The sequence below is a fragment of the Epinephelus lanceolatus genome, chromosome 9 (assembly GCF_041903045.1).
Source record: "Epinephelus lanceolatus isolate andai-2023 chromosome 9, ASM4190304v1, whole genome shotgun sequence".
Lineage (NCBI taxonomy): Eukaryota > Metazoa > Chordata > Actinopteri > Perciformes > Serranidae > Epinephelus > Epinephelus lanceolatus.
In genome coordinates this window covers 2,769,027-2,794,011 of record NC_135742.1, presented here as the reverse complement: position 1 = coordinate 2,794,011, position 24,985 = coordinate 2,769,027, and the positions used below count along the sequence as shown (strand labels likewise).

General features: G+C 44.5%; 2 protein-coding genes across 2 annotated transcripts; one reads left to right on the top strand and one right to left on the bottom strand.

The window, feature by feature from the left end:
* The first annotated feature begins 815 nt into the window (after positions 1 to 815).
* On the top strand, positions 816 to 4,646 carry LOC117253021 (type-2 ice-structuring protein-like). The gene is made up of 6 exons (XM_033620342.2): positions 816 to 972; positions 1,101 to 1,182; positions 1,513 to 1,709; positions 3,675 to 3,809; positions 3,889 to 3,988; positions 4,293 to 4,646. Exons 1-6 carry the CDS (start codon positions 889 to 891, stop codon positions 4,358 to 4,360), a joined length of 666 nt encoding a protein of 221 aa, XP_033476233.2. The 5' UTR covers positions 816 to 888; the 3' UTR covers positions 4,361 to 4,646.
* Positions 4,647 to 17,894: 13,248 nt separating this feature from the next.
* On the bottom strand, positions 17,895 to 21,924 carry LOC117253054 (uncharacterized). The gene is made up of 6 exons (XM_033620392.2): positions 21,770 to 21,924; positions 21,560 to 21,641; positions 20,924 to 21,228; positions 18,758 to 18,892; positions 18,579 to 18,678; positions 17,895 to 18,248 (listed from the first exon to the last, which is right to left on the bottom strand). The coding sequence occupies exons 1-6, from the start codon at positions 21,851 to 21,853 to the stop codon at positions 18,181 to 18,183; spliced, it is 774 nt and encodes a 257-aa protein (XP_033476283.2). The 5' UTR covers positions 21,854 to 21,924; the 3' UTR covers positions 17,895 to 18,180.
* Between the last annotated feature and the right edge of the window lie 3,061 nt (positions 21,925 to 24,985).

Sequence of the window (24,985 nt, the reverse complement as noted above, 5' to 3'; positions counted from 1 at the left end):
TGTAGATATGCAGCAGATCCAGCTGTGCCGCCGTTATCAGAAATGGACGTCGCTTCACGTGACGCTACAGTGGAAAGGACGTCTCATGTCTCTTAAACCGACAATGCTAGCTCATCGCTCCTAGCGCTAGCTCCTCACATTTTTTCCTAGGTGGGAGGGGCTAAACAGCTAGCAAAGTCAGCTAGCAGTAGCACTAGCAGTAATTTAAGAGACTTGGGACGGACCCTCAGTTCAGAGTACTCTGGTAAAACGGGCTGGCGCCTAGAGCACAGAAACATGAGGCATATGTCAATGCAAAAACTGCGAGGAAAAAGCTTCATTATGATTAAAATCTATTACAAAAAATACGCCTCCAGCTGCTAAAGCCCTTTCTGTGTGATCAGGGCCAAAACACTGAACAGTAGATTCACTTGGATTTAGCCAGAGACTGACATTAGGCTAAGTGTTGTAGATTTTTTTCTGCAGTGAAACCTGGGGACAAAAGTGTGTCTTATTTGAGAATAAAACGCACAAATATAAGCTCTTTAAGTGTTTTGTTACAATTTGCATCTTGGTTTTTTCTGTCTGCAAAATAGAAATTACAAAATACTCAAAAGTAATTACATACATATTTTAAATACATTTAGTTGAAATACTGCCAGTTGATTTCTGAAATAATTTAACCTCTTCGATTTCACGTTATTAGTTATGTGCAGCCAAACTCACAGAACTTTCTCTTAAATTGTAATGGAGACATCACACAGTCAGTAGGTTGAAACTAAACAACAGTGTGGGATGTGCTGCACTTTGATTTGTTGACCAGCATCCAAACTGATAAGCCTTAAAAAGAAAAAGGCATAAGCAGATGTGATGACATTCATCAAGATAAGTCAGTGTATATAAAAGCTGATGATTTCTCCTGTTCAGCACCTCCGCACAGGAAGACCACAGGCTGACACTGAGGAAGAAGAAGAGAAGATCATTCTTCAGCAGGTTTGCTACCACTCTCCTCTCTTTGCTCTCTCTACATCTTCTCTCCTTCCTCTGCTGGACTCACTTCCACTGCTCTGTTCACTTCAGCTCCCTTCAGGATTATTAGTCATCTGTCTCTTTCCTTTTAGAGCTCAACCATCATCTCCACCACCAACATGCAGACTGTGTCTCTACTCTTTTGCATCATGATAGCTGTGGCTACAGCTGATGGTGAGTATCAGTGTTAAACTTCCTCTGTGTAGTTTGAACTACAGTACAGGTATAGATCCATGTGTAGACACATTGTATGTATCTGAGAACATGCTAACAAACGTGATTAATAACTGTGAAAACTGAAATCAGCTGTTGTCACCTGCCTCAATGAAACAAAGAGCAAAGCTTCTATAAACAGACTGATGTGACCAGAGCCAAAGTCAACAGATCAAAGAGGAGGGGGCTCGTCTTGATGACCTCCTGCCCTCACACTCTGCAGCTACACTTCTGTTTGCTGTTAAATGACACAATGTTATGACATCACTCACAATACTGTTTGTCAACCAGATGCTGCGGCTCCTGCAGCTCATGTAACTGATGCTCCTGAAGCTCATGCAACTGATGCTCCTGAAGCTCCTACAGCTGACACTGCAGAACGTTCAATTGACGTTCCTGTAGCTCCTACTTGTCGCGATGGTTGGCAAGAGTTTGAAGGTCGCTGTTTCCAGTACATTCCGAGAGTATTGTCCTGGGCTACAGCTGAGGTAATCAGGATGTTTTGGATTCAGTGAAACATTTCTGCACCAGTTTTAATTTGCTGATGTTGACTTGCACAGCTGATTATTCAGCATTTTACCCTGACTTGGTGTCTCCAGGTTCCTCTGGTTATTTATTACACTGAAATATGTACACCTTTCATTTCCATTTGCTTTCAATGACATGCTGCATTCAAAAGGTTGCAAATCAGATTTGGACCAAATATGGTGAAAATGTAAGAAGTTGGAAAAACATTTAAACTAGAAAATGTGTTTAAGTGGAAAGGGGCGGGGCCTAAACATTTGATTTGACTAGAACCAAATAATTCAGTAAACAAAACTTTTGCTTTTGTGTTTGGCAGTTATGGAGTTATGAGTTGAAACATTAAGAACAGGAATCTCATCACTTTCACAGATATTTGGTCACAAACCAAAGTATACAACAAATTAAAATTAAAATTGACCTGATGATGGCACTAGATGAGAAGTGCGAGGATCACCAAAGTTATTACAATTCATTTTGAGGGAAACACGAATGTCTGAGTCACATTTATTTACAGTCCATCTGATAGTTTGGAGATTTCAGTCGAAGTCACGGACATGCTGCCTCTGAAGAAAAGTCAGAGGATTCATTGACCTGCTGGTGGCGCTACGGGAATCCGCAGCTAGCATTGCTAATGATCAAGTAAATGTGACCAAAGACAAATCCTTCAAATTAAATCTGCCAACGTAGCAGAGACAACAGAACAACAGTGAAGTTAAACACTGCAAAACTTCCATGTTTGAAGACTGAAGTAGTCTTCCATTACCTCTTCTACAAAAATAAACTTCAACCAGCCCAATATCTGAGCCAAACCTCCGCCCCTCTGTTGGTGAAGGAGACAAGCAAATGTACAGTATTAGAGTCAGGGCCGGCCCAAGCCTCCATGGGGCCCTAAGCAAAATTTGATTTTGGGGCCCTCTATTGTCATCACTTGTAAAACTAGATGTGAGAACTTTTTGTTGTAGTTAGATTGTAATCCACAGTGATTAAGGCCATGGAAGCAGACAACAGATTTGCAAACTTGTTGAAAAATCAGCAACTCCCCCTACTGGCCACACAGAGAATGCAAACATACCTTTATCTTGTCGTTTTTTTCTCCTCTTCCTCTTTCTTCCTTTTTCTTTTTTCTGCCCCTGAAAGGCATGTCCTTTGTTGCGACATTATTATAAGTTAATTCATTAATGCAAAAACATATTGCTAGCAAACGTCACCGCGTCTGTAATTAATGTTAGTTGTTATTAAACATTTGCTATCAAACGTTATCAAAAATGTTGTTTTGATGCCAAAAAGTGACCCAGAATATATATACCGAGAATCAACTTATTCAAAGTATTACACAAACACAAAAACGTTAGCTTGAATAGTAAGCTATCTAACCTTCCACTTAAAAGAGAAATGTCTCTAGTTTTGAACTAACGTTAGCTAGTGAATTTGCTATCATAGGTTAACGTAGTTGGAACAAAATATCAACAATAATTAGGGACTTTCCTAATTTGAGGAAACTTTTCAAAATCTCTGTGACACTAAACGTTACATTACCGAGACATGCAAACATATCTTTATCTTGTCGTTTTTTTCTCCTCTTCCTCTTTCTTCCTTTTTCTTTTTTCTGCCCTTGAAAGCTATGTCCTGTGTTGCGACATTATTAGGCCTTCCACCTGCTCCTAGCCTCCTAGAGGCCGTAGGAAACTACGCTCTGTTAACATAATATTGTCTTTTTGTACAACAACGTACATTTGATAATATATGAATCATCATCACTCACGCATGGAAAAAAATAATTATTTTTTTATTTTTTCAAGTGAATTGCTCTTGGGACCCCCTAGTGGTCACGGGGCCCTAAGCAGGTGCTTAGTTCGCTTGTGCCTTGGCCCAGCTCTGATTAGAGTGCAGCTTCACATCTGGTCTGTGTCTGTCTGTCTGTCCTGCAGAGAAACTGCAAGAACTTGAAGTCACACCTTGCATCAGTGCACAATCACCATGAGTATCAGTTCATTCAGAAGATGATACGGACAATCACTCAGGATAGTCGTGAAACCTGGATTGGAGGCTCTGACTGCCAGCAGGTAAGTTATCACTACAGCAGGTCTGATTACTGATAGGATGCAGCTTTTTTAGTAAATCTTTTCTGTTCTCTTCTTTCAGAAAGACACTTGGCTCTGGAGTGATGGCAGTATTTTCTTCTGGACATTCTGGTGTGCAGGGCAACGTAATACTTCAGGCTGTCTTCAGATGAATCATGGAGGTATATATCAATATTTTAATTACCCTGATGTCTGAACAGAGTCAGAGTTAAAAACAAAAAAAGAGCGTCTTAAATAACAGTGTTGCCTGGTAGCATCTGAAGGGTGATAAACAACACAAACTGTTAAGCAACATGTGGAATTTACCAAATCACTTGACATTTTGTGTTGTTTTCATGACTGTGTCCAGTATACACATAGCTTCCTGTTCTGTGCTCCTAAAAAATTCGGCCTTCAGTGTCGCTGATGTTCCTTTTGTAGGGGAACTGAAGCTGTGACTGACTCGCGTGTTTCTTGTGTTCACAGGTGAAGATTGTTGGCATGAAGATGAGTGTTCCTCCAAACTGCCATCTGTCTGTGCCTACAGCCTGTAGTAGCTCCTGTGCTGACACACAGAGACATGTTGGACCAACCACACACACAAACATCTGCTGTAGGAGTAACAGTGTGTTTGTCTCTGTGCCATCAGTCTCATGCTTAATCACATCTTTGATTCTGTGTTTGGCTGTAACGCTGCTGAAGGGACGAAGCGACAAGAGACGTAAACAGGAGCTGGACTTCCTCTTTGTTCTTCAATAAGAGGAGACTGAATGTGTTATGAAACGAACGCTTTAGCACAAACCAATTTATGATGCACAATTAAAAAGCTGGAGCATTAAACAGGCTGGTCTCAGATTCTTTTCTTCAATCTAATCTCTTTAACTTTCATCTAAAACAGCAGATTTTATACTTTCATAATGGTGTTGCACAACTTTCAGGTCATGTGGTAATAATACAGTCTGTACTGTCACAAAAAAATGATACATCCTTACAACAATCTCCCTGTTTTCAAAGGTCCCAAAAAGCGTAAAAAAAACAGATAACTGGTTGCTCTGTGTTGTAGATTGTAGATCCAAAAAGGTATCGGGCGCTCTTGGAAAAAAGGAGGGAACTCCAAAATACTGCAAACAGGAAAAGAATCCAGGCACTCCAAACAAAAATGAGAATGAGGAAGGAAAGATTAGATTAAAAAGCCTTTAATATAATGGCCAACTCATTAAAAAGCCAACATGTTTTGACCACTGTTGGTCTTCATCAGGGCTGGAGAAACAGATGCACCAGGGTGTGGTTTCATCTATAAAGCAGCAGCAGCCAATGAGAAACTGTCACATGACACAGTTAATGACATGACAGGTGAAGCCAATGAACCATGATAATAAATCACAGAGAATGAGAAAACAAGAAAAACACACAAAACATAACCAAAAGAAACATCAGTCAAACTTAATAAAATACCCATGAACCAGTATTCAACATATGTTCAAGATATGATAAACATATTAAACATAACAGAAACATTAAAGGAAACACGTAAGGTCTATATCTTCATTAAGACCAGGATATTTTAATGCATCCAACTGATGAATCCAAAAAGCTTCCCTTTGGTTAAGTCTCTGTATTCTGTCACCACCCCTAACCATAGGTTTAATGTGCTCAATGCCCTCAATGCGCAGTAAGGAGTCATTGGCATTGTGATATTCACTAAAATGCCTGGCGATGGGGTAGTCATGATTTTTAATTCTAATGGCATATTTATGCTCAGCTAGACAATCTCTCAGGCGTCTTTTGGTGCGGCCTATGTAGAAAAAACCTTCCTCACATGGACAGGACAGGCGGTATATAACAAAAGTAGTGTTACAGTTAATGAAATTACTTTGTTTATAAATCCTGTTTGTATTTACATCAACAAAACTTTTAGTTTGCAGGACATTATCACAGTGAGGGCACTGCATACATTTAAAAGTACCCACCGGCTTGGTCAACCAGGTGCTTTTTTTATCTGCTGGAAGATATGAATGCATGAGCTTATCCCTGAGAGTGGGGGCATGTCTAAAAGAAATGACAGGTGGTTGAGGAAACACTTGACTCAACAGATTGTCACTCTCAATAATGGCCCAGTTACTTTTAATAATCCGTTTAATTTGTTCAGCACGTGTACTATATGTAGTAACAAAAAAAGAACGAGACTGATGTACAGGTTTGTGTCTATTTTTATGAAGAAGAGTATCCCGCTCAAGTGACTGAGCTCTGTCAAATGCCTGTTTGATCACCCGAGGTTTGTAAGCTCTATCTAAAAACCTACTGGACATGGCCTCTGCTTGTTCACCAAAATCAACTTCTCGATCACAAATGCGCTGTAGGCGTTGGAATTGACCATATGGAATATGTTCTATGAGGTGGTGAGGATGAAAAGAATCTGCTCTAAGAATAGTGTTGCGTGACGTTCTTATCCTGAAGAGAGTGGTATGCAACTGTCCTTCAGTTCCCTTAAAAATAGTTAAATCCAAAAAATTAATGCTGTGTTGAGAGTAATCAATAGAAAGCCGAATATTGGGATTGATGGAATTCAAATATTTATGAAAATCCAAAAGTTGAGATTCACTGCCATCAAAGACTATAAATACATCATCAATATAACGGCCATACCAAAAAGCGTGTTGGAAGTGTCTTTAAGCTTGAACATCTAACCTTCCTGATGAAGACCCTGAGATGGGGTTGAAACCTTAAATACAGTCATCTGAAGCTAATGACAACATGACTATATTTAGATATAATCGGTTGGTGTCTTTTCGTCTCTGCAGTTTGAATTTCCCCCTTAATGCTTTTGTAATATAAGTTACTGCATTACATTGGTGGTTGATGGTTATCACATTATGATAACACCAGCTACTATAACTATGCTGCCTCGTAATGTTAGCTAGCTAGCTAGCTAGCGAGCTAGCAGAAGTCCCCTGTCGTACATATCATGTCATCATCTGTCGTTCATCAAACAAAGCATGATGAATACAGCAAACGCGATCGGTAGGATGAACTCAACTGGAGACTCCATTGTAGATGCTGGTTGGAAATGTAGATGGCTCATGGCTTCCTGTTTGAAATAGTTATGTATGCATGAACATAACCAACGCGGTGACATAGTGAGTGGTGTCCCAATTCCTAGGGAAAGATTTCAACCCCTACCCCTTGTTGCTTCATTTCGAGGGCCAAGGGGTAGTGCCAAGGGCTAAGGGGTAGGGCCAAGGGCCAAGGGGTAGTGGCCAAGGGCTAAGGGGTAGGGCCAAGGGCCAAGGGGTAGTGGGCAAGGGCTAGGGGTAGGGCCAAGGGCCAAGGGGTAGTGGGCAAGGGCTAGGGGTAGGGCCAAGGGCTAAGGGGTAGTGGGCAAGGGCTAAGGGGTAGTGGGCAAGGGCTAGGGGTAGGGCCAAGGGCCAAGGGGTAGTGGGCAAGGGCTAGGGGTAGGGCCAAGGGCTAGGGGTAGGGCCAAGGGCTAGGGGTAGGGCCAAGGGCTAAGGGGTAGTGGGCAAGGGCTAAGGGGTAGTGGGCAAGGGGGGCCCCAGCCATCTGAAGTGGTAAGCAACCAACCTGGGTGGATCTTTGGCCTAAGAGGGGAGTCAGGTGCAACACAGCTGACTACATCCAGCCCTGTGTCATTGAGTGTGAGTGAGCACAGACCCGAAAAGGAGCTTGACATGTCCAAGAGGTAGCACCATATGAGTGGGCAGGGTTTAGACCATGCTACCGCCGTACATATGTCCTCCACACTCACCCCAAGGCCACTGACACTGCCATTTCACCTGTGGAGTGCACATGGACCACAGTAGGAGGCTCCCAGCCTGCCTGTAGGCTTCGGAGATGCACTCACAAAGCCATCTTGAAAGGCATTTCCTGTTTAGGACCTTACCAGCCACACCATCACCAAAGCAAACAGCTGTTCAGTTCTTAACATTGTAGAGGAACAGCCTCTCTGGACTTCCCTTGAACCAGTAATTTATAAGACCCACGAGACCACCGGGGGTCAGATGTTTAGGATTCAACCCCTGTATTACCCCCGACTGGACAAAAAATTCTTTCAGCCATCCTTAGGCCAAAAGGAGGTAAAAAGTCACTTGGGATCCCTCAAATTTCAGATGCCATCTTAAAGCATCCAGCCTTGGGGCAAAACGCGGTGATGAATGACCCACTAGTTGTCGTGAGACAATGCTTTTTCTCTCAGCCACATCCTGTCCATTCGCGTTGCCCCAGGGAAATCACGACCTCCACTCTCTTACCAAATGTTTCTTGGTGTTTCTTCTTTGTCTGTTGAAAGTGAAATTATACTTTTTATCCATGTTGTAGCGTTGTGGATGTGCATGGTCCTTGTTTGTTAGTTGAATGATGTTTTTCTTGTTTCCGTAAGGCAAAAATTAAGGGAATTAAGAAAATAAGATTTTAATCCCTCATTTGACATGGAGCCATACTGCCATCTTGTTATGGTAGTTAAAGTGGGTTCCCATAAGGAGCCCCATATTATTTAGAGTTTAGAGTTAAAATATAGTTGGGTTTATCAATCAACTTGTTTTCATGAATATGTGTTTCCTCATTTTGTTTTTCATTATATGTTGCAACTATAGGTTAGTCTAGAGTGTGTGTATTTGAAGCAGTTTATACATGTACTTTTCTGATACACGTGGTATAATAATTGTATTCATTTTACTTGGATGTTAAGAACCGATTTTGACCATAATGAGAAGAGTATGTGCCTATCGCGCGTAACATGTCAAAGTATATGATCTCGTATAATAAAAAGTATTAAGTTTCTTTTGAAATAAAGTAATCAGCCTGTTTTACAACTAAGAAGACCGCCTTATCAGACTGGCCACACTCTCTCTTGTCTTCTTGTTCTCTTGTTGTCTTGTATTCTTGCTCTCTCTTTTTTAACTTCTCTTCCTTATTGTTTCTTCTTTTTAGTATCTTAGCCTCTTTTGTATTTATGTTTTAGTTACGCTTTTATACTCTCACGATCAAAGTTATGTTAAACTTTTAAGTTTTGCTTATCCAGCTTTCTTTTATCTCCAGTGTTTTCAACATTTTCATGCGCGTTAATAATAACTTTGATAACTATAACGAATGGCCAACGATATTGTTTTCACCATTATTATAAGCGATTATAACAAAGTAGACAAGTGCCCTTTTCGATCTGCTTCTTCAACCAAAGATTCATCAAACCCAGCAGCTGCCAGCCACTTGCCCCAGTGGTTCTTGTGCTAAACCCAAAGACTTTTTTGCAGCATAAGGAAACTGATGTTGGGGCACCCACAGGATGTCACTGGCTCAACCGCTCCCCCCACCACAGTGCGCCAGCCGGTTTCATTCTGCTGGAAAGTCTGGGAGTTACAAAGTGACAGTTCGGGGCCCCAGGAGAAACGTCTGCATGATTCGCTGCTAAGAAGGGAGGCAACAAATTCCCTTCACAGGTGACCCGCTGGGCAGTGGTAAGAGCTGATGTCGAATAGGAGATTTAATTATCTTAATCTTAATCTTAATTTAGGATTCCTTAGATTCATATTTTGCGCATCCCTGCATTCCCAATTTACCTTAACATACTCTCTCACTATCGCCAAATTAAATAGTTTAATCCATTTATACATACTGTTTATTTTGTGTTATTTCATATTATCCTCATTCATTTATTCAGTTGTTACCCATTTAGCTTAAATAAATTTTCATTTATCGCCAAGTCATTGTCTGTGTTTATTTCTTTTGAGCAGGAACAAAGATCACTGTATGGAGAATTCATAATCCAGATACTGAGATTGATTCATTATTCATAAGCATGCTGACAAATTAATAATTGGTTTACAGAGCTATTAACTTGATTAGTTGCTTCCCTCATTAGGTTTTAACTTTATTACGAGTGCAAACATTCTCAAAAAGGTATTTCCCCTACAACATACTATGTATTGGGACATACTAAGTATTTTTCTGGCACACTACATAGTATGGTAGTTTGGGTATTGGGATGCACAGTCTGTCTCTCACCAGCAAATGGTGCTACAGTCACAACTGACTGGCTGTTCAGCTGCACTGAGCAGTGCAGCAATTACAGTTTTTCTCAATTGTTTACACGCAATTTTGAAAACAAGGCTCCTTTTTTCAAAATATTCACACAATTATCCAAACACCACACTCAATTTGCATAACTCCTAGATTGTTTGCAAAATGACACACTTCAGTCAAAACATATACACTTCAGTCAAAACACATACACATATTTATAAAAATGCTGTTTTGTTTTCATCTCACTAACACAGTCTTCAAATGATCAGACACTATTGCAGTCAGTTACACACTACTGTCACAATCCCTGTCTCTCAGTCCTCTCCTGCCACTCTGCTGCAGTGTTTTTCCACTCCCCCTCCCTCTGCTTCACTCTACCTGCCAGCCGCGCCCACCTCATCAGCCCAACTCTGCTCACCTGCCTACACAGCTGCAGCTCATCAACCAGCCCTGCATATAAGCCTCTCCAGCACCTTCACTCACTGCCAGATTGTTTTTTAGCATTATGCGAGACTCTCCAGCGTTCTTCTCCTGCCTGATCTCCCGGTGCCAACTCTGCCTGTCCCCGACCTGCTCTCCTCGTCTGCCTCCCGGTAAACTCACCTGCCTTCTGTCCCCGACCTCGTGCTTTGCTTCAGCGTCTCTGGTTTCTGCCTGCTCGTCTGGTCTCGACTCCTCCGCCCGGCCTCGTCTACCCTCCTGCCTGCTCCTCAACGGTGCTTCTGCCTTCGCTGACGGCTCTTCTAGCTACGACCCCCCCACCGGCTCCCGACCTCGCCTCAGCTCACTCCTCGTCGGCTTCTCAGCACGATCAGCCGGCGCTTCAGCCTACGGTGCATCTGCCTCGCCACCTTTGGCTGCCATAAGCTTGATCTCTTTCCCTCATCTGAGCCTCAGAGACTGTGTGAGGGCAACTTGCCCGAAGAACGAACTTTATTCTGTGTTTATTCTGCCTGCTGCATTCCCTGTTTGCTGTGGTGCTAATAAAAGTCATTACCAACTGTTCCTGCGAGCCTGGTACTGCATTTGGGTCCACAAACACACCCGTTTCAGTACAATCTGGCCAGAAATGGACCCAGCAGACCCTGCTTCACCTCAGTCTCGCCTAGCCCGGGTGGAGGGCATGCTCCAGCAGCATGAGGCTCAGTTAGCCTCCAACGCGTACCGTACGTGAAGGATGAGCTGGTTTCGTTCGACCTCCCCAGTTCCCTGGACGGACTCATCGAGTTGACCACGAGGCTGGACAGGCGGATTCAGACAAGGAGGAGGGAACAACGCCACGAGGGAGGGGATCACCGGCCATCTTTCCGTCAACGTCGACTCCCAGCCCCTCCTGTCCCACCTCCTGAACCCATACATGGAGGGGCGGAGCCCATGCAGGTGGGGCGGACCAGCCTAACGCCGGAGGAGCGAGAGCGACGACACCGGGGAAATCTCTGCCTCTACTGTGGCCAGGCCGGCCATTTTGTTTCCCGGTGTCCAGCAAAAGGGAGGGCTCAGCAGTAAAGAGGGGCATTCTGCTGAGCCGTTCCCAGAACTCTGCCCCCGACCCAAGACCTCTGTTCCACGTCCAGCTTTTGCTGCCAGGGGGGTCCCACACCCTCGCCGCATTCATCGACTCGGGGGCGGACGTCAGCCTGATTGACGAGGAGCTCGCCCGCCAGTTGGACCTCATTAGGGTCCCTCTCCCTCATCCCGTGCCAGCCAGCGCCCTGGACGGTCATCTCCTGGGGACTGTCACTCATCAAACCACTCCCATCTCGATGCTTCTGTCCGGCACACATCAAGAGACTATTCAGTTTCACATTCTGAGATCTCCCAACCTTCCCCTGATTCTTGGCTACCCCTGGCTTCGCCGTCATAACCCCCACATAGACTGGTCCACGGGGTCCATCCTGGGATGGAGCCCCTCCTGTCAACAGATCTGCCTCAGACCAGCAGTGGCATCCACGCCACCGGCCAGCTCCCGTTCCACCTCAGACCTCTCCATGGTGCCCCCTGACTACCACGACTTCCGGGAGGTGTTTAGCAAGGCTAGGGCCACCTCTCTGCCCCCTCATCGGCCCTACGACTGTGCCATCGACCTCCTTCCCGGCTCCGTCCCTCCCAAGGGCCGCCTCTACTCCCTGTCCGCACCTGAAAGGGAAGCCATGGAGACCTACATAAACGACGCCCTGGCCGCCGGGATCATCCGACCCTCCTCTTCACCTGCCGGAGCGGGGTTCTTCTTCGTCGACAAGAAGGACGGGACATTAAGGTCCTGCATCGACTACAGAGGGCTCAACGACATCACGGTGAAGAACCGCTACCCTCTCCCCCTCATCGCCTCAGCCTTCGAGCTGCTCCAAGGGGCCACCATCTTCACTAAGTTGGACCTCCGCAACGCATACCATCTGGTCCGGATCCGTGAGGGAGACGAGTGGAAGACGGCCTTCAACACCCCTACTGGACATTACGAGTACCTGGTGATGCCTTTCGGCCTCACCAATGCCCCTGCTGTGTTCCAAGCCCTCATCAATGACGTGCTCCGAGACATGCTCAATAAGTTCGTGTTCGTCTACCTAGACGATATTCTCATCTTCTCCCGCTCCAAGCAAGAACACATTCATCACGTCCAGACAGTGTTGCAGCGACTGCTGGAGAATTCCCTGTTCGTCAAGGCGAAGAAGTGCGAGTTCCACGCCCCCTCTGTCTCCTTCCTGGGGTACATCATAGGCCGGGACCGCATGGAGATGGACCCCGTCAAGGTATCAGCTGTCACCTCCTGGCCCGTCCCTGATTCCCGCAAACAGCTGCAATGATTCCTGGGGTTCGCCAACTTCTATAGGAGGTTCATCCGGGGCTACAGCACGGTGGCAGCACCTCTCACCGCCCTCACCTCCTCCAAGGTCCCTTTCAGGTGGACCTCGGCCGCCGAGGAGGCGTTCCTGCACCTGAAGGGGCGGTTCACCTCAGCCCCCATTCTCCTGATCCCTGACCCCGAGAGACAGTTCGTCGTAGAAGTCGACGCTTCGGATGTGGGGTTGGGGGCCGTCCTCTCCCAACGTGCTGCCAGGGACCAGAAGCTTCACCCCTGCGCCTTTTTCTCCCGGCGTCTGTCCCCAGCTGAAAGAAATTACGACATCGGGAATCGAGAACTGTTGGCGGTGAAGCTGGCACTGGAAGAGTGGTGCCATTGGTTGGAGGGAACCAAGACCCCCTTTCTCGTCTGGACTGACCACAAGAATCTGGAGTACATCCGCTCGGCCAAGAGGCTGAACTCTCGTCAAGCCCGGTGGGCCCTCTTCTTCGCCAGATTCAACTTCACTCTCTCCTACCGTCCAGGCTCCCGCAACGTCAAACCTGATGCCCTGTCCCGTCAGTTCATGGTCGGGGAAGAGGACTCCCCCAGCCCTGACAACATCCTCCCCACTTCTCGTCTGATGGCCGCTCTCACCTGGGGGGTGGAGGAGCAAGTTAGAGCTGCTTTGGAGGACCAGCCCGGGCCCAGCTCCTGCCCCCAAGACCGCCTATTCGTCCCGCAGGAGTTAAGGACGGAGGTTCTGCAGTGGGCCCACGACTCCCGGCTCACCTGCCATCCGGGGATCCTCCGTACCAAGGAGGTCCTACAACGGCGGTTCTGGTGGGCTACTTTCGATGAGGACACCAGAGACTTTGTTAACGCTTGCCCAATCTGCAACCAGAACAAGGCCCCTCGGCAGGCCCCTGCCGGCCACCTGCAACCCCTGCCTGTGCCTCACCGCCCCTGGTCCCACATCTCTTTGGACTTTGTCACTGGACTGCCGCTGTCAGGGGGCCACACCGCCATTTTGACTATTGTGGACCGCTTCAGTAAAATGGCTCATTTCGTGCCCCTGCCCAAGCTTCCATCGGCCAAAGAGACTGCTGAACTGATTCTGCAACACGTGTTCCGGATTCACGGCCTCCCGTCTGATGTGGTCTCCGATCGAGGCCCCCAGTTCACCTCTACCTTCTGGAGGGAATTCTGCCGTCTCCTGGGGGCCTCCACCAGCCTGACGTCTGGATTTCATCCCCAGTCTAATGGTCAGTCAGAAAGGATGAATCAAGAAATGGAAACGGCGCTCCGCTGCATGGTTTCCAGGCACCCTGCCTCCTGGTCCTCGCAACTGCTGTGGGTGGAGTACGCCCACAACACCCTCATCAGCTCCGCTACTGGACTCTCCCCTTTCCAGTGCGCTTACGGCTTTCAGCCTCCCCTGTTTTCTGCTCAAGAGAAAGAGACCGTCTGTCCCTCAGTGGAGGCCTTCATCCGCCGCTGCCGCCGGACCTGGACACAGGCCAGGGCTGCACTTCTACGGGCCGCCGACAGATACTCGACAGCCGCCAACCGTCACCGCTCCCAGGCCCCCCCCTTATCAGGTGGGACAGAAGGTGTGGCTTTCTACCCGGGACCTGCCTTTGAGGGTGGAGTCGAGGAAGTTGGGCCCCAAATTCATCGGTCCATTCCCCATCAAGAGGGTGATAAACCCAGTGGCTGTTCGACTCAAGTTGCCCCGTTCCATGCAGATTCATCCCACCTTCCATGTCTCCAAGCTAAAGCCGTGTCGGGAGAGCCACCTGCAGCCCGCCTCCCGGCCACCCCCACCGCCTCGCATCATCGATGGGGACCCTGCTTACACGGTGCACCGCTTGCTCCGCTCTCGTCGCCGGGGAAGGGGCCTGCAGTACCTCGTCGACTGGGAGGGGTACGGTCCGGAGGAGCGGTCATGGGTTCCGGCCCGTCAGATCCTGGACGCACGGCTCATCAGGGAGTTCCATCGCCAACACCCTGACCAGCCCTCCAACATCACCTCGGCACAAGGGGGCCCCAACACTGACCTTCGGTCTCCTCCTGCATCTGAGGCATCTGGGTCTGAGGAGGAGGATGCGGGACCAGCCTCGGAAGATGAAGAGACTGGGACAGAGGCCTCTGAGGAATTTAGATGACAAAAAGATATTGTCAAACCCACAACATTCTTCATGATTACTTTGAGGTATACAGAGAAAGTATACAAATACAACAAACAAACACAACACTGATTGCAGACTGCTGCAGACTGAAAATATTTATTTCTTACCATACTCAGTTACAGTAACAGATCAACAATGAAAATCAGAACAAAATAGTAGTTTTTCTTACTACTGTAAAGTGTAGACAAATATATCTATTGGGTTTAGGAATGGGGAGTATGGTGGAAGGTATAAGACTGCAAATTCAGGGTGCTCATGGAACCAGTTGTGGACCAGAGCAGATCGATGGAAAGATACATTGTCCCAAACGACAATGTACTGCATGTGGTCCACTTGGTTTACAGTAAGCACCTGTGTGCTTCCACACCAGGTGGATGTGATTATCCAATTTGTTCATTAGTGTGGTCGTTGGCAAGCAGGGGCTTTGTAATGAGAAGGAAGTAACCTCACAATCCTTATCTGTGTCTAAGGTGTGATAATGCGTGTAGAGTTTTGCAAATCACTGTGTGTAATGTTTTGCAAAAAGTGTGAAGCTGAGTCTGTGCTTATTGTTGTGCAACTATGGACAGGTGTTTTGCTTCTTGAGTGTGAAGAGCTGTTAATTGTGTGAAAATTTTCATTTTAGTGCGTAAACAACTGTAAAAAACTGTAAAGTAAAGTAAAAAGCAAAGGTGACGGACTTTGCCTTCACCTTCTGTCCACATTGCAGGATTCTGGTTTTGTTTGATTTCATATTGTGTATTTTGTGGGTTTTCTTTGTGCCAAGTGAATTGAGAAGCTACATGCACAGGCATGCTCAAGTTTAGCCTTGTCAGTAAAGTAAGGTAAATGGCACCACCATTTTAGGGTGCCGTTTTAGTTAATTTACCATTAACTTGTCTTTAGGTGCTAGTCCTTCTCAAGCACTTCATTTTGTTACGCAGTATGTAAGTATGTAATATGTATGTTTTAGTTGTGAGTACGTTGAAATTATACTTAAGTACAGCATTTGACTGAACATGTTTAGTTACATTCACATTCCAAAACTGCTAAAATAAATAAATGTAAATTTTTTTCTCTAACTTTAGTCACTAAAATTTTTCAGACAGCTGTTGCTAAGTATTCTATCTATTCTACTTAACACTGAATATTTTATTCAAATCTAAACTAATGTCCAACATCATGATTCATTATATTCTGGAAAGTAAAAATCACTTTTTGAAATTCAGGGATATCAATCTGTCCATTTAAGAAGCACAAGTGATCAGTGACAAGAGGTGCAATGGAGAGGCAAAAGCAAGACATGTGGTGTCCACAGACAGCTGCTCTCTCCTTATCCTTCCTGACTGATTCTTCTCTAGTTTTGTCTTCTGCTAGTGTCCTTGTCACTACTGGTAGCATGAGATGGTACCCGCAGCCCAATCAGGTTGCACAGATAGTCTAGCTCCTCCAGGATGGCACATCCATATGTGAGGTCACAAGAAGGTTTGCTGTGTCTCCCAGCACAGTGTCAAGAGCATGAAGGAGATACCAGGAGACCGGCCGTTACACCAGGAGAGCTGGACGGGACATCAACCCAGCAGCAGAATCGGTATCTGCTCCTTTGTGTGAGGAGGAACAGGAGGAGCACTGCCAGAGCCCTACAACATGACCTCCAGCAGGCTACTGGTGTGCATGTTTCTGACCACACTGTTAGAAAGTGACTCCATGAGGGTGGCATGAGGGTCCCACGTCCTGTAGTGGGACCTGTGCTCACAGCCCAGCACCGTGCAGCTCGACTGGCATTCACCAGAGAACACCAGAATTGGCAGGTCTGCCATTGGCACACTGTGATGAGAGCAGGTTCACACTGAGCACATGTGACAGGTGTGAAAGAGTCTGGAGAGGCCGAGGTGATTGTTATGCTGCCTGTGACATCATCCAGCGTGACTGGTTTGACAGTGGGTCAGTGATGGTCTGGGGAGGCAGATCCTTGGAGGGTCACACAGACTTCCATGTCAGAGCCAACAGTACCCTGACTGCTGTTAGGTACCAGGATGAAATCCTCAGAGTGACTGTCAGACCTTATGCTGGTGCAGTGGGCCCTGGGTTCCTCCTGGTGCAGGACCCGGCCTCATGTGGCCAGAGTGTGTAGGCAGTTCCTGGATGATGAAGGCATTCATACCATTGACTGGCCCTCTCATTCCCCTGACCTAAATCCATCTCAGCATCTATGCTATGTAATGCCGTAAAAGTACCACCATAGACTGTCCAGAAACTCACTGTGTGTGTGTGTGTGTGTGTGTGTGTGGTTTTAAATCCAGCCCTCAGTGGATTGATGATTTTGGTTTCCACTGACCGTTATGTCATTTTGTTCTCAGCAAATGTACATCAGAAAAGATTTTTAACTTGAATAATGTGTCCATCAAGAAAAGTGTTGCCTTCGTTTTTTTGAGCAGTGTTCATAGATGCATCATTATGTTCTTCACTTTACTTAACACATACAATAATACTTATGATACTGCATGGACTGTCTTAGCGTACTATGAGTCCTTACTGCAGTTGATTGTTGATGTGTGTGTACAGGTGAGTTTAGGTGGTCATAATTCATTATAGGCTCATGGAAGCCACCCTCTTGGTTATAACTGCTCAAGAGCATTCATAAAACACTTGATGCTTGTAGTTCAAGTCACATCTATGATGTTTTATGACTGCTGATATAATGCATCAGTAAGCATTATGTGTGCTCATGAGTGTGGTCATAGAGAATTATAAATGCATTATAGATGTGGTCTTCATAGAAAGTGTTATTGAATATATTCAGTAAGTCTGTTGCATAGGTTACTGTCCATTTCAATGATTGTTGTTTTGGTTTGTTTTATTTTGTTGTTTTACATGTTCAAAATAATTATCAATCAATCGATCAATCAATCAAATACCTATTACTGTTTGTCAGAAAGTTTCATCCCTATCTCAGGACTTTCATCAGGGATATTAGATGCATTATGGGGCCCTTTGAAATTATTAAGATGTGTCTTTTTTGTGACATTGATATTGCACAAAATCTCCTGTTTTAGATGAAAGTTAAAGAGATTAGATTGAAGAAAAGAATCTGAGACCAGCCTGTTTAATGCTCCAGCTTTTTAATTGTGCATCATAAATTGGTTTGTGCTAAAGCATTCATTTCATAATACATTCAGTCTCCTCTTATTGAAGAACAAAGAGGAAGTCCGGCTCCTGTTTACGTCACTTGTCGCTTCGTCCCTTCAGCAGCATTACAGCCAAACACAGAATCAAAGATGTGATTAAGCATGAGACTGATGGCACAGAGACAAACACACTGTTACTCCTACAGCAGATGTTTGTGTGTGTGGTTGGTCCAACATGTCTCTGTGTGTCAGCACAGGAGCTACTACAGGCTGTAGGCACAGACAGATGGCAGTTTGGAGGAACACTCATCTTCATGCCAACAATCTTCACCTGTGAACGCAAGAAACACGCGAGTCAGTCACAGCTTCAGTTCCCCTACAAAAGGAACATCAGCGACACTGAAGGCCGAATTTTTTAGGAGCACAGAGCAGGAAGCTATGTGTATACTGGACACAGTCATGAAAACAACACTTAATGTAAAAACAAAATCCATGTGATTTGATAAATTCCACATGTTGCTTAACAGTTCGTGATGTTCATCACCCTTCAGATGCTACCAGGCAACACTGTTATTTATTATTATTTATTTAAGACGCTCTTTTTTTGTTTTTAACTCTGACTCTGTTCAGACATCAGGGTAATTAAAATGTTGATATATACCTCCATGATTCATCTGAAGACAGCCTGAAGTATTACGTTGCCCTGCACACCAGAATGTCCAGAAGAAAATACTGCCATCACTCCAGAGCCAAGTGTCTTTCTGAAAGAAGAGAACAGAAAAGATTTACTAAAAAAGCTGCATCCTATCAGTAATCAGACCTGCTGTAGTGATAACTTACCTGCTGGCAGTCAGAGCCTCCAATCCAGGCTTCACCATTACTCTGAGTGATTGTCCGTATCATCGTCTGAATGAACTGATACTCATGGTGATTGTGCACCGATGCAAGGTGTGACTTCGAGTTCTTGCAGTTTCTCTGCAGGACAGACAGACAGACACAGACCAGATGTGAAGCTGCACTCTAATCAGAGCTGGCCCAAGGCATAAGCGAACTAAGCACCTGCTTAGGGCCCCGTGACCACTAGGGGGTCCCAAGAGCAATTCACTTGAAAAAATAAAAAATTAATTATTTTTTTCCATGCGTGAGTGATGATGATTCATATATTATCAAATGTACGTTGTTGTACAAAAAGACAATATTATGTTAACAGAGCATAGTTTCCTACGGCCTCTCTGCTCTAAATGTCAGAGCTCCGCTAGTAAGGTGTGCATCCAGCCGTGCAGTGCGCACTGCGCATCCAAGGAGCTAGGAGCAGGTGGAAGGCCTAATAATGTCGCAACACAGGACATGCCTTTCAGGGGCAGAAAAAAGAAAAAGGAAGAAAGAGGAAGAGGAGAAAAAACGACAAGATAAAGGTATGTTTGCATGTCTTGCTAATGTAACGTTTGGTGTCACGGAGATTTTGAAAAGTTTCCTCAAATTAGGAAAGTCCCTAATTATTGTTGATATTTTGTTCCAACTACGTTAGCCTATAATAGCAAATTAGCTAGCTAACGTTAGTTCAAAACTAGAGACATTTCTCTTTTAACTGTTAGGTTAGAAAACTTACTGTTCAAGCTAACGTTTTTGTGTTTGTGTAATACTTTGAATAAGTTGATTCTCGGTATATATATTCTGGGTCGCTTTTTGGCATCAAAACAACATTTTTGATAACAACGTTTGATAGCAAATGTTTAATAACAACTAACATTAATTACAGACATGGTGACGTTTGCTAGAAATATGTTTTTGCATTAATGAATTAACTTATAATAATGTCGCAACAAAGGACATGCCTTTCAGGGGCAGAAAAAAGAAAAAGGAAGAAAGAGGAAGAGGAGAAAAAAAATGACAAGATAAAGGTATGTTTGCATCCTCTGTGTGGCCAGTAGGGGGAGTTGCTGATTTTTCAGCAAGTTTGCAAATCTGTTGTCTGCTTCCATGGCCTTAATCACTGTGGATTACAATCTAACTACAACAAAAAGTTCTCACATCTAGTTTTACAAGTGATGACAATAGAGGCCCCCAAAATCAAATTTTGCTTAGGGCCCCATGGAGGCTTGGGCCGGCTCTGACTCTAATACTGTACATTTGCTTGTCTCCTTCACTAACAGAGGGGCGGAGGTTTGGCTCAGATATTGGGCTGGTTGTAGTTAATTTTTGTAGAAGAGGTAATAGAAGACTACTCCAGTGTTCAAACATGGAAGTTTTGCAGTGTTTAACTTCACTGTTGTTCTGTTGTCTCTGCTACGCTGGCAGATTTAATTTGAAGGATTTGTCTTTGGTCACATTTACTTGATCATTAGCAATGCTAGCTGCGGATTCCTGTAGCGCCACCAGCAGGTCAATGAATCCTCTGACTTTTCTTCAGAGGCAGCATGTCCGTGACTTCGACTGAAATCTCCAAACTATCAGATGGACTGTAAATAAATGTGACTCAGACATTCGTGTTTCCCTCAAAATGAATTGTAATAACTTTGGTGATCCTCGCACTTTTCATCTAGTGCCATCATCAGGTCAACATTTTAATTTGTTGTATACTTTGGTTTGTGACCAAATATCTGTGAAAGTGATGAGATTCCTGTTCTTAATGTTTCAACTCATAACTCCATAACTGCCAAACACAAAAGCAAAAGTTTTGTTTACTGAATTATTTGGTTCTAGTCAAATCAAATGTTTAGGCCCCGCCCCTTTCCACTTAAACACATTTTCTAGTTTAAATGTTTTTCCAACTTCTTACATTTTCACCATATTTGGTCCAAATCTGATTTGCAACCTTTTGAATGCAACATGTCATTGAAAGCAAATGGAAATGAACGGTGTACATATTTCAGTGTAATAAATAACCAGAGGAACCTGGAGACACCAAGTCAGGGTAAAATGCTGAATAATCAGCTGTGCAAGTCAACATCAGCAAATTAAAACTGGTGCAGAAATGTTTCACTGAATCCAAAACATCCTGATTACCTCAGCTGCAGCCCAGGTCAATGCTCTCGGAACGTACTGGAAACAGCGACCTTCAAACTCGTGCCAACCATCGCGACAAGTAGGAGCTACAGGAGCATCAGTTGCAGGAGCCGGAGCGTCAGTTACATGAGTTTCAGGAGCATCAGTTGCATGAGCTTCAGGAGCATCAGTTGCATGAGCTTCAGGAGCGTCAGTTGCAGGAGCCGGAGCATCAGTTACATGAGTTTCAGGAGCATCAGTTGCATGAGCTTCAGGAGCATCAGTTGCATGAGCTGCAGGAGCATCAGTTGCAGGAGCTGCAGCATCTGGGTTGACAAACAGTATTGTGAGTGATATCATAACATTGTGTCATTTAACAGCAAACAGAAGTGTAGCTGCAGAGTGTGAGGGCAGGAGGTCATCAAGACGAGCCCCCTCCTCTTTGATCTGTTGACTTTGGCTCTGGTCACATCAGTCTGTTTATAGAAGCTTTGCTCTTTGTTTCATTGAGGCAGGTGACAACAGCTGATTTCAGTTTTCACAGTTATTAATCACGTTTGTTAGCATGTTCTCAGATACATACAATGTGTCTACACATGGATCTATACCTGTACTGTAGTTCAGACTACACAGAGGAAGTTTAACACTGATACTCACCATCAGCTGTAGCCACAGCTATCATGATGCAAAAGAGTAGAGACACAGTCTGCATGTTGGTGGTGGAGATGATGGTTGAGCTCTAAAAGGAAAGAGACAGATGACTAATAATCCTGAAGGGAGCTGAAGTGAACAGAGCAGTGGAAGTGAGTCCAGCAGAGGAAGGAGAGAAGATGTAGAGAGAGCAAAGAGAGGAGAGTGGTAGCAAACCTGCTGAAGAATGATCTTCTCTTCTTCTTCCTCAGTGTCAGCCTGTGGTCTTCCTGTGCGGAGGTGCTGAACAGGAGAAATCATCAGCTTTTATATACACTGACTTATCTTGATGAATGTCATCACATCTGCTTATGCCTTTTTCTTTTTAAGGCTTATCAGTTTGGATGCTGGTCAACAAATCAAAGTGCAGCACATCCCACACTGTTGTTTAGTTTCAGCCCACTGACTGTGTGACGTCTCTGCTGCTGCTGCTGCTGCTGCTTTAACGCTTAGAAATAACATACTGTGAAGTGAATAATTCCAGATATTTTATTCTTCATAATTAATTATAATCAGCAACAAAAGTAAGAGGAAGGTCTGAAATACGTCCTTCAAACTAAATGACAAAAGGAGTTGTTTACCTCCATCTATACCTCAGATAATATGTTTTAGAAAAAATGTCTATGTTTGTGAGGCCCTGAGCATATGACTGGATGAATGAGCCTTGGATTATACTGTACGAGTTGTGTGAGAGTTTGTAAATTGATGTTTTGATATAATTTTACTGTTGTCAAATACTGTTGACTATTAATTCAATTCACCAAGAATGTTCACCTTTTTTTGTATTTTATTCATTTTTTGTAGAGCCAGGAAGTGTCCCATCCAGATACAAGATCTCTTCTCCCAGGGAGTCCTGGTCAAGATGGCAGCACACTCAATATAATCAGTTTCAGTTTAAAAATTTTGCCATGTCACTCAGTAAAACACATGCAATACATTAAGCAACACAAGGGAAAATAGTAAAAGAGGAGGGACATACAGGCCAGACAGAAGACATTCATACACATCCCACTGAGGTCATGGACTGTGTAAAGCAGTCATGTTTCCTTCAGGGAAGTTTTAAAGAGCCTTTGTAAGTGTTTAAGGAAGGTAGTGTTTCTAAGGTAACAACATTTTGAAGCTCATTCCTTGCCCAGGGTGAATGAGAAAAGAGTTTTACTGAGCTCTGAGCTCACCCTGGGGACATTTAAAGAATCTGTTTTTAAGAATGAGTGCAATAGTTGCTGGTATGAAAGGATACCGGTGAGCTGTGATAACACTGTGACCGGAGAGCACATTGTTACACACAAGCCACCATCTTGATTGGATTCTTTGTTCACCATAAGGCATGCAAGAAAAACAATGTTTGTGGGTTGTTGTTTTTTACGAGATCTTGGGACCCTTTACTAAACCTGCACTTTGTAATTGGAATGAAATTCCTATGGTCGCCCAGCTCTTTGCCTGTTGTGTGTTTTGTGGTTTACTATGTTGTTCTTATGTTGTTCTTCTCCGTGTATTTCATTTTCTTTTGATGGCGTTATTGATTTTGTTTTTGACACCAACCTGCCAATGGGACTGGAGATGGAAATTAGCCACCTAAATGTACATTAATGCATATTGTCCCATTTTCTTAAAAAATAAATAAATCTCAAATCTTAAACATTTAAGGAGGGAAGTCAAAGGGTGTCAAAGTGGGACCTGAGTGTATTGGACTTAAACTGGTCTCATATATGAAATGGTCACAGAGTCTTACCAACACATTACGTGCTGGGGGGCACAAAATGTGGTAAAATTATGTGCTTGCAAACACAAAACAATGCCAGTTCAAAGTCAGTGAGAATCAGTTGTCATGGTGAACACATGAATTTAGTATAAAGAGCAAGAAAGTCCATTTAAAGCATGAGTTGGGGGTGGTGGATGGGTCAAACAAACATGGACATTCAACCAGGAGACCACTGTTTTTGTTTGTGTGAAACCAAAGATCAACATAGTTCTGTAACTTTTTGGACTTTACTCAACTGCGCAAAGTACTGCTACTAGATACTTAACATAACTACGCAAAGTACATACATTTATGTAGTTTATGTTCCATGTCACTGCAATACTGTTTTTATTATACTGAACTATTTTGTTTTTCACAATGCTTTGAGTGTCAGTTTTCTAGTCTTCGCCTTGGGCCGTCCTTGACCAAACCTGGTCTTGGTTCCATCGACTCTAAATCTGACCCTCAATCCACTCTATCAGTCTATCAATCTATTGTAATTTGTATTTTGCAGACAGAACAAAAACCAAGATGCAATTTGTAACAAAACACTTAAAGAGCTTATATTTGTGCGTTTTATTCTCAAATAAGACACACTTTTGTCCCCGGGTTTCACTGCAGAAAAAAAACTGTACAGCAATTAGCCTAATGGAGCTGAGTGGTTCAGCCGAGCCCTCAGTCTCCATACCTGGCTGCTTTCCGCCTGCAGAGACTTTGATTTTGGTTTTATTGACAATTTCAACCTATTTTGGAACCGTTATTCTTTTTACAAGTCGGACGGTCTTCACCCAAACCAACTGGGCAACAGGAGGTTAGCCGCTAATTTGCAGCATGTTGTACAAACTGCCACACGCGCTGCACATGATTGACGGTTGTTTACCCCCCCCCCCCGCAGAATTCTTCCTCCTCCCCCTCTGTGGTAGCTCAAAGTCCTGTTTTACTCACCACTGCCCCCCATGGGCTCCATCTGCCATTGTGCCTCCGTCTACACTGCACAACACACGGGGCCCAGAGCCGTCGGGTCGTCTGGGTCCACAGAGTCCTGCAAACCCGGCAACTCCACGGTGAATTTCACTGGCTCGTACAGCCCCGGGAGAGCCCAGACCTCCCTACCCGAATCCCGGTCTGCAATTGGCTGCTGCTTCGGCAGCGGCGCTGCTCATTTGCATAAAGTTCAGCTTCTCTCAACTTCTACTTGACGCTCTGGTCGCTGGCATCGCGCCCCTCGCTGCAGCCGACGCCCCTGACGCCCTTTGTAGCAAGCGTACATTGAAAATGAATGGCTGCCAGCCGCTTATAACGCTCATGATGCTTTTGGTGTGACAGTAATGGAGCTGAGCTGTCACTTAACCACCAACAGTGGTTAAGTGACAGCTACCTACAGCTGAACTCAGACAAGACGGAAACAGTAATTCTCATTTAAAACAAACCTCACGGACTGCATTTTTTCATCTGCGTAATATTGTGAAAATTAGGCCTATCCTGACCCGAAAAGATGCAGAAAAATTGGTCCACGCTTTTGTTACCTCTAGGCTGGATTACTGTAACTCTCTATTATCAGGTAGCTCTAGTAAGTCCTTAAAAACTCTCCAGCTAATTCAGAATGCAGCAGCACGTGTACTAACAGGAACTAAGAAACGAGATCATATTTC

Excerpts from the sequence above, each read along its gene's own strand:
- LOC117253021 (XM_033620342.2), top strand. The coding sequence starts at position 889 with ATGATTTCTCCTGTTCAGCACCTCCGCACAGGAAGACCACAGGCTGAC. Across the intron at positions 1,183-1,512 it reads AGCTGTGGCTACAGCTGATG|ATGCTGCGGCTCCTGCAGCT; the intron begins GTGAGTATCAGT and ends TTTGTCAACCAG. Across the intron at positions 3,810-3,888 it reads GAGGCTCTGACTGCCAGCAG|AAAGACACTTGGCTCTGGAG; the intron begins GTAAGTTATCAC and ends CTCTTCTTTCAG.
- LOC117253054 (XM_033620392.2), bottom strand. The coding sequence starts at position 21,853 with ATGATTTCTCCTGTTCAGCACCTCCGCACAGGAAGACCACAGGCTGAC. Across the intron at positions 21,229-21,559 it reads AGCTGTGGCTACAGCTGATG|ATGCTGCAGCTCCTGCAACT; the intron begins GTGAGTATCAGT and ends TTGTCAACCCAG. Across the intron at positions 18,893-20,923 it reads TGACCTGGGCTGCAGCTGAG|AGAAACTGCAAGAACTCGAA; the intron begins GTAATCAGGATG and ends TCTGTCCTGCAG.